Genomic DNA, 17,542 nt, shown 5'->3' on the forward strand with positions numbered 1-17,542 from the left:
GATGATAAGGGACTATATCGTAGAGTTTGCTAAAGACAACAACATCCTCAGCATTAATCAGCACGGGTTAACAAATGGGCATTCTCGTCAAACCAATCTCTTAACATTCTACAAGGAGGTGAGCTTTGAGCTAGATAGGGGGAGACCAGTGGATGTGGTGTACCTGGATTTCGCTAAGGCATTTGATACAGTTCCCCACAAGCGCTTAATTTATAAAATAAGGTCTGCAGGCATCGACCGCAAGGTTTGCTCTTGGATACGGAACTGGCTAAAAGGGCGTGTCCAAAGGGTGGTAATAAATAGCGCATACTCAGACTGGTCTGAGGTGGTAAGTGGGGTTCCCCAAGGCTCAGTCCTGGGACCAACCTTGTTCAATTTATTGATAAACAGCATTGAGGACGGGATCAGTAGTTCTATATCAGTTTTTGCAGATGACACAAAATTGGGCAGGGCAATAACTGCACAGCATGAAGCAGATATCCTACAGAATGACCTGGACAAAATAACGGAGTGGGCAACGACATGGCAAATGAGGTTTAATGTAGAGAAGTATAAGGTTTTGCACTTGGGGACTAAAAACAAAAAAGCACAATACATTTTAGAGGGGGAACCTTTGGGGGAATCAAAAATGGAGAAAGATCTGGGAGTCTTGGTAGAGGATAGACTAAGCAATAGCATGCAATGTCAAGCAGCAGCTGCCAAAGCCGGCAGAATATTAGCATGCATAAAGAAAGGGATGTATTCCAGAGAACTATAATCCTTCCACTTTATAAAACTCTGGTCTGACCACATCTGGAGTATTCTGTCCAGTTCTGGTCGCCAGTCCTCAGGAGGGATGTGTTGGAGCTGGAGAGAGTCCAGAGAAGGGCAACTAAACTAATTAGAGGATTGGAGGACCTTAATTATGAAGAGCGTCTGCAATTGCTTGATTTATTCTCCCTGGAGAAGAGACGCCTGAGAGGGGACATGATAGCAATTTATAAATATCTCAATGGTGATCTCAGCATAGAAAAAAGCTATTCAGTCGAAAGGATTGCATGAGGACTCGAGGGCATACAATGCAATTAGAGGAGGTTTTAACCTCAGGCAACGTGTGGGGTTCTTTACTGTTAGGGCTACAAGATTGTGGAATTCTCTACTACAAGAGGTGGTTTCTGCGGGAAGTATGGTGGCTTTCAAAAGACTCTTAGACGTACATCTCAAGGATCAGAACATTCAGGTGTATGAGAGATGATTACGGCCACACACACCTACACAGGTTGAACTGGATGGACTATTGTCTTTATTCAACCTCACTATGTAACTATGTATTTTAAAGTCAACACAGAGGACAAAGGGGCACTCTTTATGTCTTGAGGAAAACAGATTTTGTCTCCAAATACGGAAATGTTTCTTCACTGTAAGAGCTGTGAAAATGTGGAGTAGACTCCCTCCAGAGGGGGTTCTGACTAGCTCACTAGATTGCTTTAAAAAAGGCCTGGATTCTTTCCTAGGTGTACATATTATAAACGGTACTAATGTTTATAGGTAAAGTTGATCCAGGAAATATCATATTGCCTCTTGGGGGATCAGGAGGATTTTTTTTCCCCTGCTTTAGCTAATTGGATTATGCTTTGCTGGGGGGGGGGGGGGGGGGTTGCCTTCTTCTGGATCAACTACCGGTATAGGATTGTGTATATAGGATTGTATGGTAGGGTTTTTTATTGTTTTTTTTGTTTTGTTTTTATTCATTGAACCAGATGGACTTGTGTCTTTTTTCAACCTGACTAACTATTTAACTATGTAACAAATTATACCTGTCTTTAATCCAATCTTGGACATAAAAGTTTGGAATGAGAAACATAAATGGATAAAACAAAGGGGTATCTTAAGAGAAAAAAGGACTATTACTATTTGTTATATTAGCCCATTAGTGTCCATAAAGCCTCCAAAGAGGAGATGATGGTAGGGAAATCTGGCACATAAACCCTGGAAGATAATAGGAATGCTAATGCTATTCTAGATTTTTTTGCAGTTCAACACAAATTATTCCAAAATGGTATCTAATTGGGATAAAAGATTTTAAGGATCAGTATTGGGAGTGTCCTAAACTAGTATTAAATTTAAACACTGCAGCAACCTCTGTCCCGGAGGGTCTCGAGGCTCAGGCATTCCAAAAACCCAATAAACAGCAGCCCACTTAAGCACTTATTCAAAAGATCTGGATAAGGCAAAACAACTGCAACACATTACAGGGTACACTGCATATAGCCCACTCTGGGACAAAAATACCTATATTGAATTAGCCAAGCTTCGACAGGGACATAGATGGTACGCTCGGGGGATAGACTATATATCCCAGGTGTTTCATAATGGGAGACTGATGTCTTTCTCAGACCTTAAGGGTAGATTTGCTTTGCCGTATAGCATGCTATACTATTACTGTCAGCTGGCCCACGCAGGTTAAGGCGCAGGGAGCTGAAGCAAATTGGTCCCTTTCACTGACCCCTATCTTCCATCTAATCCAATCAGCAACTGAGACAAAGGGTTTTATATCCCAATGCTACTATATGCTCTTGATGGAACATTTGAAGGGTTATCCGAACAGGACGATACCCCAATGAGAGGAGGATGTGGGGGCATTGACGGTGGATCAGTGGGAAGAGGCTTTCCAATCGGCAAACACGTGCTCCTTTAACATCTCACAAAAGGGGGTCACAGCTTTATATTTTACTTAGAGTGCACTATACCCCTGAAAAGTTATATAGGATGGGTAGACTTCCTAACCCAATGTGCAATAGATGTAGACGGACATCGGGTGATCGAATTGATCTCCTTTGGCGGTGCCCCAAGCTTCACCATTATTAGAGCGAGGTTGTTTCTACGCTGAACAGAGTTTTCTCTGTTCCTTTAAATCCTATCCACTGCCTGCTTGGTATACTCTAGGAGGTTGTGCCCGAAGAGAGGACTGGGATGGCCCTCTCCAGGGCGCTATTCCAGGCCAGAAAGGTAATTCTTCTAGGCTGGAAATTGGCAGCTGCCCCATCAGTGAAGGTGTGGGTTGCTCACATGGGACAGATGCTTATACTGGAGCGATATATATATCAGTGCAGGGGTCATCTCAGCAAGTTTTAAAACCTCTGGTCCCCATGGTTAGATGTGCCTGGGTTGTCCCCGAAGAAAATGGTCATGATGAGGGTGATGCAATGCTGAGCATTTAGGAAGTAAATCAAAACATAATGGAAGGGTGGATGGGACACAGGCGAGCGTGGTAGCCCCTTGGGGTCAGTGTGAGACACTCCTCCCTACCCTAACTACCAGGTGCTGTAAGCAGAGATCAGCTAAATGAGGGGTGATATACTCAAACTGTACTCTTTTAGAGAGTCTAAGTGTAATATATGATTTGCTTAGGTTTGGATTTTAGGCTGTTAGATATTGGATTCTAGATATGGTGAACAACATGAGCATGAATGCAATCACCACAATGCTATGAGATGTGTTATGTACTTGGCAATTTCTGTATTTTTTTTTTTCTCTTCTGTTAAAAAAAAATCTTTTTTTTTTTATTGTTGTATCTTCTTTTATCTATCAATAAACCTTTATTTGGATATAAAAAAAATGTAAACACTGCAATTCTGCCCACCCAGGGGAGTTCAAAATGGCTCAGTACTGGGCTACTTGAGTAATAAACCTGAGAAAGTTGGTCATATATAGTTTTAAGGCTAGGTAGGTAAGTTGAAACCCTAGACAAGAATTAGAAGGTGCATCCTAATAATAGTGAAAATCTTATTTTAAGGTCAGTATAGGGGGATTTTGGTAACCCAAGAGGCAACACATAGGTTTTTTTTTTAATACTGACCCTGTAATACAAGGTTTTGCTAAACTGATCTATAACTTTTTGTGTATTTCATTTTGAGGAAACTGGATTAGTTACCAAAGGAATAATATCGTCTTCAAATAGACCTATTTTTAATGTTCATAACCTCCTACTGAAATGCCTGTAATCATCAGATTGGATCTTATAGCTCTGGTGAAGGGTCCAATAACCAATAAGGATAATAAGAGGGACAACCTGGCATGTACCATTTGTTATATTAGAGCTAGTGGAGAACATGCCCAATGTGTACACTTGAGCAGATAGTACCATACACAAGGAGATTATGGCAGATCAAATAAATCCTGACAGACTAATTTTTTTTTATGTAATATATATCCCCAGTGGACCCTATCAAATTACTTCTGTGCATTCAGAGCTAGATTCAGAGAAGGCACTCGATGGGACTCCACGTACCTAATTAGATATTATCATTCATCTGGTGCCATCTGATGCTTGCTTATCTTTCACAAATTCAAATTGGTCTAGGCTAATAAGAAAAGGTGACAGTTCCAGTAACCGATTTTCCAGTATTTTTGAGTAATTTTTAGAATCAGAGTTTAGCAAAGAAATCAGTCTAAAATTTTGTGGATGGGAGAAGTCCTTAACAGGTTTTGGCTGAGTCACTACAACTGCCTGTAACATCTCTTTAGGAATAACACCCAATGATGCTGCACTATTATACACTCCAGCCAGGTGGGGCATCAGAATTTCTGAAAAGCCTTTATATTACTCAGCTAATAATCCGTCTATATTGGGTGACTTATGAAGGGGCAGTGATCGGATGACCTTCAATACCTCTTTTTCTGAAATTGGTCTATTTAAGCACAGTAAGGTATTATTTACAGAAGATACAGTAAATTTACCTTTTTAGGAAAGGTTGAAATGGCTTACCAAGTTGGCTGGGAAGTCCCAGGATATTTATTTAACTTATACAAGGACTGATAAAAGTCACAAAAGGCGTTGGCTATATTCTGGGGGGTTGCACACCACTTTGTCAGTACTATGATGAGTTCAACTAGATTCCAAATAGCAAGGATAGCTTGCCATAAATTTATGGCAGTGTTGAATTGTAAGTCTTGTTAACTTGCTGCACATTTTCACTGACAAGGTGTACACTTGGAGAGCTTTTGATGCACAAATTCTAGTTGACACTTTTCCAATTTTAGCCACAGTGACCTCTGAGGTGGGATGACAATTGCACAACATAACTGAACCAGAACTTGCAGCAGACTTGCAGAATGTTTGCAAAGAATGTTGATCTGGAGTCATGCAATTCAGACTTGCTGCAATTGTGCAACAAACTTGTAAAGCCTGCCAAGTCTAGCAATATCTTAGCAAGTCATTTTCAAACTTACAGCTCATTTTCTTGCTATTATTTATTTATTTCAGGTACTTATATAGCACCATCAATTTACGCAGCGCATTATATATGCATTGTGCATTCACATCAGTCCCTACCCTCAAAGAGCTTACAATCTAAGGTCCCTAACTCACATTCATACATACACATACTAGGGCCAATTTAGACATGATTCAATTAACCTACCTAATCTGGCCTTCACCTGATGATGGCACATTTGAGAAGCTAGCAGTTTTCCCACTTTGTTGCCCTGTGAATAGTAGCTCAATTTCAACCTCTTTAAATATTTATCAATATCTGAAAGTAAAGTGTCTTTCATCTCCTCCCTACAGGCTTGGAGTTGAGTTCTGATAGGATCTAGAGGGGAATATCTATGAAGTGAATCTACCTTAGAAATTGTTTCTAGCAGGGAAGAGATGTGCTGCATCTTGCATTTTTTCTCTTGGGAGGAAAATTTATGAGGATTCCTCTGATACAGGCCTCATGGGCCTGTACATACATTAGTCACCTTTTCCATACAAGTTGTATTAACAAGAAAAAAACTCCTTCAATTTCTCTAAGATTTATGGGCAGTAATGAGGAGACAACAAAATTAAATTGTTATTCTGAAATGGGGAAAGCAAGACTAAACTCCAACATAAAAATGCATATTAGTGCTAAAGGAAAGGCTTTCAAAAAATACAAGGCTGAGGGGTCATTGGCAGCATTTAAGCATTACAAAGAGTGTAATAAGAAATGTAAAGATGAAATCAGGGCGGCTAAAATAGAACACGAGAGACATATAGCGGAAGAGAGTAAAAAGAACCCCAAGAAGTTCTTTAAGTATATAAACAGTAAGAAAGCGAGGCCAGATCACATTGGCCCCATAAAAGATGACAAAGGAAATATGGCCACTGAGGACAGGGAAAAGGCGGAAGTGTTAAATAATTTCTTCTCTTCAGTCTTCACAAAAGAATCGGGGGGCTACACAAACCCAGCTTGTAAGGCCAAACTAAACAACACACCTCAGGAAGTACCCCCATGGCTAACAGAAGATAGACTTAGAACTAAACTTGAGAAACTTAACATAAATAAATCACCGGGACCGGATGGCTTGCACCCGAGGGTTCTTAAAGAGCTCAGCCAGGTGATTGCCAGACCATTATTCTTGATCTTTAAGGATAGTTTACAGACGGGTATGGTGCCAGCAGATTGGAAAAAGGCCAACGTAGTACCAATATTTAAAAAGGGGCCGAGGTGTATCCCGGGTAACTATAGACCTGTCAGCCTAACATCTGTAGTCTGCAAGATTTTGGAGGGGATGTTAAGGGACCACATACAAGACTTAAGTAATGAAAACAATATAATTAGTAGTAATCAGCATGGATTTATGAAAAATCGTTCTTGCCAAACCAATCTATTAACCTTCTACGATGAAGTGAGCTGCCACCTAGATAAAGGTAAGCCTGTGGATGTGGTGTATCTGGACTTTGCAAAGGCCTTTGACACCGTTCCCCACAAACGCTTACTGTACAAACTAAGGAAGGTAGGTATGGACCATAAGGTGAGTACCTGGATAGAGAACTGGCTCCAGGGGAGAGTCCAGAGGGTGATGATTAATGGGGAATACTCGGATTGGGCGGGTGTGGAAAGTGGGGTCCCCCAGGGTTCGGTCCTGGGACCAATCCTGTTTAATTTATTCATAAATGATCTAGAGGCGGGGATATCTAGTACAATCTCAGTATTTGCGGATGATACTAAACTAAGCATGCCAATATCTTCTATGCAGGATGTGGAAACCTTACAAGCGGACCTGAACAAAATAACGGGGTGGGCAACTACATGGCAGATGAGGTTTAATGTTGATAAATGTAAAGTAATGTACTTGGGGGCCAGAAACCAGAAAGCAAGCTACTCACTAGGGGGGGAACCTCTGGGAGAGTCTAGGATGGAAAAAGACTTGGGGGTACTGGTTGACAACAGGCTTGGCAGTGGCATGCAATGCCAAGCAGCTGCAAGCAAAGCCAACAGAATACTGGGATGTATAAAAAAGGGGATTCACTCCAGAAATAAAGAGATTATTCTCCCGCTCTACAAGACTCTGGTCCGGCCACATCTGGAGTATGCTGTCCAGTTCTGGGCACCGGTTCTCAGGAAGGATGTGCTGGAATTGGAAAGAGTCCAGAGAAGGGCAACAAAAATAATTAGGGGAATGGAGGACATCAGCTATGAGGAAAGACTACAAGCACTGAACCTATTCTCTCTAGAGAAGAGACGTTTGAGGGGGGATATGATATCAATGTACAAATACTGTGGGTTTGTGGCGCGCTTCAGAAGTGAAATGTTAAAATATTAGATGATGTGATAGATATTTAAATTATTAAACTCAATAAAGTGCTATTTTTTTAAAATGACATATTCTTTTGGCTGGGGTATATTTCCACTTCAAATATAAACGTGATGACGTAAATAAATAAATGTATAAACAATCTGTGTTCCCTCTATACCGTGTTAAACACACTTTTAAATATGTTTAACACGGTATAGAGGGAACACAGATTGTTTATACATTTATTTATTTACGTCATCACGTTTATATTTGAAGTGGAAATATACCCCAGCCAAAAGAATATGTCATTTTAAAAAAATAGCACTTTATTGAGTTTAATAATTTAAATATCTATCACATCATCTAATATTTTAACATTTCACTTCTGAAGCGCGCCACAAACCCACATTGTTTTAATTCTGTATCAACTGGTTCCTGGTACCAGTATCGTGGTGCAGCAATAAGAAGGAAACATACACTACCTCAGATAGCGCAGGAACCACCCATACACATAAGAATGTACAAATACTGTACTGGCGACCCTAGCATAAGGAACAAACTATTCAGAGTAAGGAAATACAATAAGACACGTGGCCACTCACTAAAACTAGAGGAAACGCGGTTTAACCTTAAAATGCGTAAGGGGTTCTTCACTGTAAGGGCGGTAAGGATGTGGAATTCTCTTCCACAAGCAGTCGTATCAGCAGGGAGCATTGATAGTTTCAAAAAACTATTAGATGGGCACCTTAAAGACCACAACATACAGGGGTATACAATGTACGGTTAAAAGCAAACACACACACACATCATAGGTTTAACTGGATGGACTGATGTCTTTTTTCAACCTCACTAACTATGTAACTATGTAATAGTAGAGCAATTACACAAATCCATAATTTCTGTCATGATGGGAGCATGGTTTGACCCCAAAATATTAAGCATGAGCACTTTCAACACCTTTTGCAAAAGCCATTTATCAGTAATAAAATAACAAATTCTCCAGTAAGTACAATAAGCACTTAAGAAAAAAGTCCCTTTCAGATATATATAGGCACTGCCAGGGGTCATAGCAATCTTCCCGAAAGAAGAAAGTTTGAAGATTCAGTCGTTGGAAGGGTTTTTGCAATGAAGTATCCAAACAAGGATCCACAATAGCGTTAAAATTACCATCAATCAGCAAATGCTGCGTTTGTATTTTCTGGGCTCCTGCCACATAGGGATTTCAAATGATACATGAGAAGCATAAAGGTTTATCAGGTAGCATCAGGTAGTTTATCAAAAGACTCACCATGACCCTTAAAAAACCTGAATCCTGTTTATTCTCCAAATTGTGGTAATTTTGTGGGGTTTCTATTGTTTCTATTGTTCTGGTGCTTCAGGGTGCTCCTTGGATTTTAGGTCTCTTTATGTGGTTAGGCTGTGATAAAGTCTCACACATGTGGTATCACCACATTCAAAAGGAGTAGCAGAATGTGTTTTGGGTATTCCTATGATGTATATTAGAAATATCTTATTGTTTGACAACTTTGTGTAAACAAATAAAAAAAAATCATTTTTTTCCTGCATTTTCCAAAAATGTGTGCCAAAAATGACATTTTCAAATGATTTATTATGCCTTCCATAAAATACCTTGGGGTGTTTTCTTTAAGAAATATGGTCACTTTTGGCGTTTCTCCTGTCCTGGCACTTCAGGCACTCATGAAATACTATAGGTAGTCAGGAAATTATGCTTCATGAAAACCCAAAGGTGCTCCTTGGATTGCGGGCTCCTCTATGAATCTAGACGGTGAAACAATCTCACATATGTCTCCATACTCGAGAGCCAAAGCAGAATCTGTTTTAGGGTGTAATTGTACGTAAGCCTATGCTGTGTGTAAGAAACTACTTTGGGCAAAAAAAAGTTGTTATTTACTGTCTTCATTTTCCAAAAAATTGTAACAAAAAAAATTCAAATTAAAAAAACTCACTATGCCTTTTATGTTAAAAAAAAAGTGGAGCTAATAATATCATGGAGTGTCTACTTTCCAAAAATGGGTCATTTGAGGGGAATTTGTATTGTCGTGGCACTTTGCAGGGGATAAAATCCATCAATTTCCTTAGTAAAAGCACCACAGTTGCTAGGCACACAAACACTGGCTAGGCACATGTTTAACCTTTTAATTGACCTTGCTGTTTAACTCCTTCCCAACCAGTGTCATTAGTACAATGACAGTGCATATTTTTAGCGCTGATCACTGTATTAGTGTCACTGGTTCCCATAAAGCGTCAAACGTGTCAATAAGTGTTTGAATGGCCACCACAATATCGCAGTCCCGTTATAGGTCTCCGATTGCCACCATTACTAATATAAAAAAATAAAAAATACAGTATATATACTATAGTGTGTAGATGCAAAAAAAGCAGAATACATATTGGCCTAAATTTATGAAAACCTTATATTGGATAGGTTTTATTGCAGAAAGTAAAAAACATTGTTTTGTTTTGTTTTCAAAATTGTTTATAGCGCAAGAAAAAAAATACACTGGTGATCAAATACCACCAAAAGAAAGCTCTATTTCTAAGAAAAAAATGTATAATTTTGTTTAAGTACAGCATTGCATGATAACACAATTGTCAGTTAAAATAACGAAGTGCCATTTCGCATTAAAATGGCCTGGTCATAAAGGACGGTAAGTCTTCGGGAGATCAAGTGGTAAATATCACCAAAGCAAAGCTCTATCTACCTTGAAAAAATATATATATTTTTGGGAACAGTGTTGCATAACTGGGTAATTGTTATTCAAGTTGTGACAGTGCTGAAGTCTGAAAAATTGCCTGGGCAGGAAGGGGGTGAAACAGCGCAGTCTTGAAGTAGTTCATTGAAAAAACCCATCTACTCGCAATTTCCACAATGCTTTCTCCTAACACTAGTTTGGGTTGATATTTAACCCCTCTCTTGAAGAGAGAGGAATGCTAAATGTTAAGAATGCTAATACTACTTGGGGTGTTAGGCTAGTATCCTATTTTTTTTATTATTTACTAATCCAAGCTCAGATGAGCCAATTTGGCAAATACAACATACAGCATGTTTGTTTACTGATATTAAAACTTACAATGAGAAATTATGACTTGTCTTGGTCATCTTTTTATTTCTGAAAATGGAATTGCAAATCATACATCATTGCATCATGTGCAGGTATGTAACATTGTACAATTAAAATAAAATGGAAACCAACCATTTTTATTATAAATTGTATTTAAACACATAGATTAGTTCCTAAAGATCATAAGCTTGATTTATAAAGAATTTGCATAGCCATTTGCCCAGTGAAAGTGCATGTACATTTTTTCTGTGCAAATAGGGGATAAAAAATGTTATTAGGCATTTATTTTAGGCTGAAAATATCACATCTGCCTACTAGACAGAGCAAGGAAATATCACAACTTCCTATAACACTTAGCTCTGTCTAGTGAGCAAATACGGCATTTTCCATTTAAAATCAATGCTTTACACTCAAAAAGCAATGGATATAGCCTAATGACATTCAATTGTTGTCCCATTTGCACAGAACAAATGTACTTAAACTTTGCCTGGGCAAATGGTTTGCAAATTCTTTATAAATCAACCTCAGCGTAAATTTTAATATGTAATGAAAGAAATACCTGAAATCAAATCCAGCTCTTTTACCATTTTCTGGTACTCCAGGATCTGGACACATATCTGTAGCTGTTGGTACGCCTCCTTGACTCACTGCAAAAAAAAATGTAATATGTAAAATTCAATCGCTTTTTTTTTCCATATTAATATATATTAAATCACTTGCTAATACAGTTATCAGTAATGAATGTAATTTCACAATCCAATGTAAACCCTATAAACAGGGTTTCAGGCCCACCTTCCTCCTCTCCAACCTTTAGGAAATGGATACACCAAAACCAATTCATTTGAAACTTGCCTAGCATATTGTAAAGAAATTGATCACTCCTGATTTTATTTATGACGATGTATCTGAGGTGAACCAGAAAATTCATGAATTGAAGCAAACTGGGCTTAAAGGCCAGTCAACCAATAATCCGTTAAATTGGTTCACATATATTCAGGTGCATTAAAACAATTTTATTGAAAATTATCACATTTTCATAATCTTACTCAGTCTGCTGAGGTTCAAATGTACCTCATTTATGATCAGATTTAATTAGGAAAAAAACTACTATTAGTAGGCAACATAAATAGTAGCCAAACATAAATTTTTAAACAGTATATATTAAATAATAAAATCAAATGTCTTCTTCTTACTTCTGTAGTTACCACTACTTATGTATATAAATGTTTCTTTAGAATTCATTGATAATGTACTTAGACACTTTAACTAAGACAACAATAAAATGTTTACATGTCCTACACACAGTTCAAATTGTAATGCTCCAAATGCACATACAGTACCTCACAAAAGTGAGTACACCCCTCACATTTATGTAAATATTTTATTATATCTTTTCATGTGACAACACTGAAGAAATTACACTTTGCTACAATGTAAAGTAGTGAGTGTACAGCTTGTATAACAGGGTAAATGTTCTGTCCCCTCAAAATAACTCAACACACAGTCATTCATGTCTAAACCACTGGCAACAAAAGTAAGTACACCCCTAAGTGACAATGTCCAAATTGGGCCAAAAGTGTTAATATTTTGTGTGACCACCATTGTTTTCCAGCACTGCCTTAACCCTCTTGGGCATGGAGTTCACCAGAGCTTCACAGGTTGCCACTGGAGTCCTCTTTGTGCTTAGTCTGTTTGTCTTCAGCAAAATGTTTGCGGGCTTTCTTGTGCATCATCTTTAGAAGAGGCTTCCTTCTGGGACGACAGCCATGTAGACCAATTTTGATGCAGTGTTAATGGTCTGAGCACTGACAGGCTGACCCCCCTCCCTTCAACCTCTGCAGCAATGCTGGCAGCACTCATATGTCTATTTCCCAAAGACAACCTCTGGATACGACACTGAGCACGTGCACTCAACTTCTTTGGTTGACCATGGCGAGGCCTGTTCTGATTGGAATCTGTCCTGTTAAACCACTGTATGGTTTTGGCCACCATGCTGCAATTCAGTTTTAGGGTCTTGGCATTCTTCTTATAGCCCAGGCCATCTTTATGTAGAGCAACAATTATTTTTTTCAGATCCTCAGAGTTCTTTGCCATGAGGTGCCATGTTGAACTTCCAGTGACCAATATGAGAGAGTGAGAGCGATAACACCAAATTTAACACACCTGCACCCCATTCACACTTCAGACCTTGTAATACTAATGAGTCATATGACACCGGGGAGGAAAAATGGCTAATTGGGCCCAATTTGGACATTTTCACTTAGGGGTGCACTCACTTTTTTTGCCAGCGGTTTAGACATTAATGGCTGTGTGTTGAGTTATTTTGAGGGGACAGCAAATTCACACTGTTATACAAGCTGAAAACTCACTACTTTACATTGTAGAAAAGTGTCAATTCTTCAGTGTTTTGTGGAATAGAGTTTCATCCAATTGAGGGGAGGTACCCTTAAGAAGGGTATATTGCAGAATGAAACCGAGTGGATATACTTATTAAATACGATGAGCCCGAGGGGGCTGAACATTGAACTGGACCTCAATTGCTTCCTATCCAAATGGTAGACGTGAATGATAAGATTTATTGGATAAGGGCATTCTGTGATAAAACCTCTAAAAATAATAATTTTTTACTGATTTTTTTCTCACCATGAAGAATGTAGACCCATGGGATTTACAACATACAAACCAATATATATTTTAATATACATATTTATTAACATTCAGTCATAATATCTTCAAAAAATAATAATTTTTAATAATAATTTTCTATTGATATTTTTTTAACATTCACCATGAGGTAAGGAGGTAGACCCAAGGGATTTATAACATATAAACTAATATATTTTAACATACATATTTATTATGATGGATTATCAGCCATTTAAGATTATTAGATGGATTCCAATACAATCTATCCCTTTTTTTTTTCCTCCTCCCCTTGAGCTACAAGCCCAAGGAAATTTTAATACATGTATGTTTTTTTTAGATTTTTTTGGATATTTTTATTTTTGTTTTTATTTTTATATTAACTGTCACAATGGCAATAGGTTATTTGGGAAAATATAATTTAAAATTAATGTTAAATTGCCTACTATTGTTCTAAGCTGTGAGTTACTATATGGCTTTTGACATAAGTTTTTTTTTTCTTCATATGGATTGTTATTGAAAAAGTAGTGGCAAACATGTTGTTTAGCCTCCTTGGCATATTCTGGAGTCGTTGGGCCAGGATACATATGGAGGTAGACAATATGTTAGGTGTAGTTGAATCCGAGTACACCCGATGGAAACCAAACAGGAAGCCAAATAAGTGGAAGTGTATCTGCTTACGGCTATATTTGAGCACTGAAAGATCTGATGCCTTGTCTATGGGAATGATCCGTGGGAGGGGCGAAACACATCAACGTGGCTTCTGGATTCTCAGTCCGTTATTTCCAGTAGCGGTGGAAGGCATCTTTGGAACGCAAGCCACATTCAGCTTCAGGCGGTTACTTCCTGGTAGAGAGACACACTGGTTCTTCTAAAGATATATTGTTAAAGGCCCTAAGATGACTTTTTAAATGTAAGTGTATTTTTAATATGAATATTAAATAAAAAGAAGGTACTACACTACTATACGGCAGGAGACGTATTGGGTCCCACTTACCAGGCCAGCTTGATAGACCCACATGCTGTACAGCTAGGGGGTCCACAATATCTGGTAAGTGTGTTTTCGCATGGGGGAGTGAATCACTGGACACTGCACCAGCACCTTTTGAATCTCTTCACCTTATAATACTTTGTGGAGGAGGAACATTAAGGAAATTTCACTGTCTATTAATATGCTTATTACATCATCTAAGGACTGAAGTTGCACTGACAGCACTTTATTATTTTTTGCAATATTGGTGAAGTCTATTGGTCATTAGTTGACTATCTGTACCACTTTATTTGGAAGGACTACCTATTGACACTGGTCATGTGTTTATTTATGGATTGGAAATGCACAATTAGCACTTTATTTTGAAGCACAAGAGAGTTTCACTGGACAATTTTTAAGAATTTTGAGTATCCTAATATTGCACACTGGAGGTCTTTCACTGGCTACTTGCTTGTCACATTTATATATTTATTATTTTTTTGCACTGTATGTTGAATTTTAGCCATATTTTTATATGTTTTTATTCATATATTTACCTATAGTCATTTTGATGCACGTTTTTGCACTTTAGGTATTTGAGTAACCACTAAGGTGTCTCCAGTACATTGGTGTCCCAAGTTGGCGTCAATTGGGAATTTGTACTACATACAGTTTATATAATTTATTTACCTTTAATTTATTGTGGATTTTGGGTGTTGCGCTGAAGGGTTTACTACTTAATAATTCTTCAGTGTTGTCATATGAACAGATATAATAAAATATTTACACAAGCATGGAGCACGTATAAAAAAGGAAAGGGGAGAGCAAATGACACAACTTTTAGAAAGACTCAGATCATTGGAGACAGAACATAAACAGACCTTATCAGAGACGGTGAGGGGAGAGCTGAAGTTAATTAGAAAACAGATAACGGATCTACTACAATACAAAGCTAAAGCAGCCATCCAAAGATGCCGGAAAATGAATTATGAATCGGGCAATAAATGCGGGAAGTTACTGGCTAGCTCAGTAAGAGAGCAGAAATTGAGATCGTACATACCACACATTATTACGGCAGAAGGGGATAAGAAAACGTTACCAACACAAATAACAGCAGAATTTGAGAAGTATTATACTTCTCTGTATAACTTGAAAAAAACCTCACCATCTATGGAAGATATTGAGAGTTATATAGATCAGTCACAGCTCCCCAAACTGATAGAGGCAGACCGAGAAGACCTAGAGAGGGAAATCACGATTGAAGAAATACAACAAGCTCTTAAATCTATGAAACCGGGGAAAGCACCAGGCCCAGATGGGCTAACGATTCAATATTATCAAACACTGTTTCACATTCTAGGCCCATATTTAGCAAGACTGTTTAATGCATCAGACATGGATGGAAAGCTAACTAGAGACACACTTACGGCTCATATATCCCTGATATTAAAAGAAGGTAAAGACCCGTCATCATGCAGCAGCTATAGACCAATATCTCTCCTAAACGTGGATCTAAAAATATTTACTAAAATACTCGCAAATAGACTGGCAAAGGTCCTCCCTAGCCTAGTTCACTTAGATCAGGTAGGCTTCATGTCATCAAGGGAAGCAAGGGATAATACCACCCGAATCCTTAACTTAGTACAAGTAGTAAAGGAAAAAAAGATACCGTGCGTAGTGTTGAGCACAGACGCAGAGAAGGCATTTGACCGGGTGGGATGGCCTTTCATGTTTGCTGTGCTCAAATATATCGGATTAGGGAAAGAGATGTTAGAAAAAATCACCAGAGTCTATACAGAGCCAATAGCTAGGGTAAAAGCTAATGGTATATTGTCAAATGCCTTCCCAATACGAAATGGCACAAGGCAAGGATGTCCTTTATCGCCCATACTCTTTGCTTTAAGTCTAGAACCGTTCTTATGTAGAATTCGATTAAACCAAGATATAAAGGGGGTAAAGATAAAAGGGAAACAATATAAAATTGCCGCTTATGCGGATGATCTACTATTTTCATTATCTAGCCCAGGTATATCACTGCCAAATCTAATACAAGAGTTTAAAAAATTTGGGGCTATGTCATATCTGAAAATTAACTTCGGGAAGTCAGAAGCGATGGGAATAGGGGTACCTTTACCCCAGGTAAACGCGCTAAAAAGCAGTTTCGGCTTCAAATGGAAAGAAGAGGCGGTGAAGTACTTAGGGACATTAATACCAGCGAAATTAACACGGGTGTACGATCTCAATTTCTTGCCCCTGATTGCAAAAACGAAGAATTTATTAGAACAATGGCGTAAAGGGATGCATTCATGGTTTGGCAAATGTAATTTGTTGAAGATGACAGTTCTACCAAAATTTGTATACTTGCTGCGAGCGCTGCCGGTTAAGATTCCCAGTACTCTCTTTAAAGCAATACACTCTCTGTTTGTGAGTTATATCTGGAATTACAAAAAACCACGAATAGCAAGACGATTGCTAATATTACCAAAGAAAAAAGGGGGGTTGGCTTTTCCAGATATACGGGCATACTACCAGGCCACTCAAGTGGCCAGAGTGTTAGACTGGTGGCACCACTCGGAAAATAAATTATGGGTGCAATTAGAACAAGCACAAACAGAAGTAGACCTGAAGAGAGCGATATGGTGCTACCAGGTACTACCTAAGGAATTGAAAAACCACTTGATAATAGGGAATACATTAAGAGTATGTAGGAATCTAAATATATATAATAAATTGACAACGAGTGAGTCCCCTTTATTCCCAATTTTGGGAAATCCACAGTTTACACCAGGCTTAGATAAGAGACAGTTTGTGGACCTGAGAGAGAAGAAATTTGAACAGGCCTCTTCTTACCTGATACAAAGAAGATGGCCCTCAATTAATCAATTGATTGATAGAGTGGGAATATATAATGTGCCCTTCTGGCAAGCAATCCAACTACATCACTATTTAATATCAATACCAAGACCAGAAAGCTACTGCAGAGCATTAACGAGGTTCGAACAATACTGTGTGAGGCCGGGGACTTTACTACATACATTATCAATTGCCTATGGGCTACTGACAAATCCGGAAGAACAACCGGAATTAACGTGGCCGGGGAAATGGGGAAGGGATCTGGGATGTAATTTAACAAGTGAACAGGTCCAAAGGATTTTAAGATACACCTTTAAACTATCCGGGTGTGTCAGAATTCAAGAACTGAATTATAAGCTCATAACGAGATGGTATATCACACCTAAGAAAATACATAGATGGCTACCGAGGGAATCAGACTTATGCTGGAGATGTAAAAAAGAAGAAGGTACATTATACCATATTTTTT

General features: G+C 38.4%; 1 protein-coding gene across 1 annotated transcript in view; it reads right to left on the minus strand.

Moving 5' to 3' along the window:
• Positions 1-17,542, minus strand: part of CSMD1 (CUB and Sushi multiple domains 1) — a 2,644,830-nt gene that overhangs the window by 1,033,842 nt on the left and 1,593,446 nt on the right. The window contains exon 8 of the mRNA XM_082250071.1: positions 11,167-11,254. Coding sequence (XP_082106197.1) covers positions 11,167-11,254 — 88 coding nt within the window. The remainder of the gene's footprint in view (positions 1-11,166; positions 11,255-17,542) is intronic.

Source organism: Pelophylax lessonae, assembly GCF_965119305.1.
Source record: "Pelophylax lessonae genome assembly, chromosome: 3".
NCBI lineage: Eukaryota > Metazoa > Chordata > Amphibia > Anura > Ranidae > Pelophylax > Pelophylax lessonae.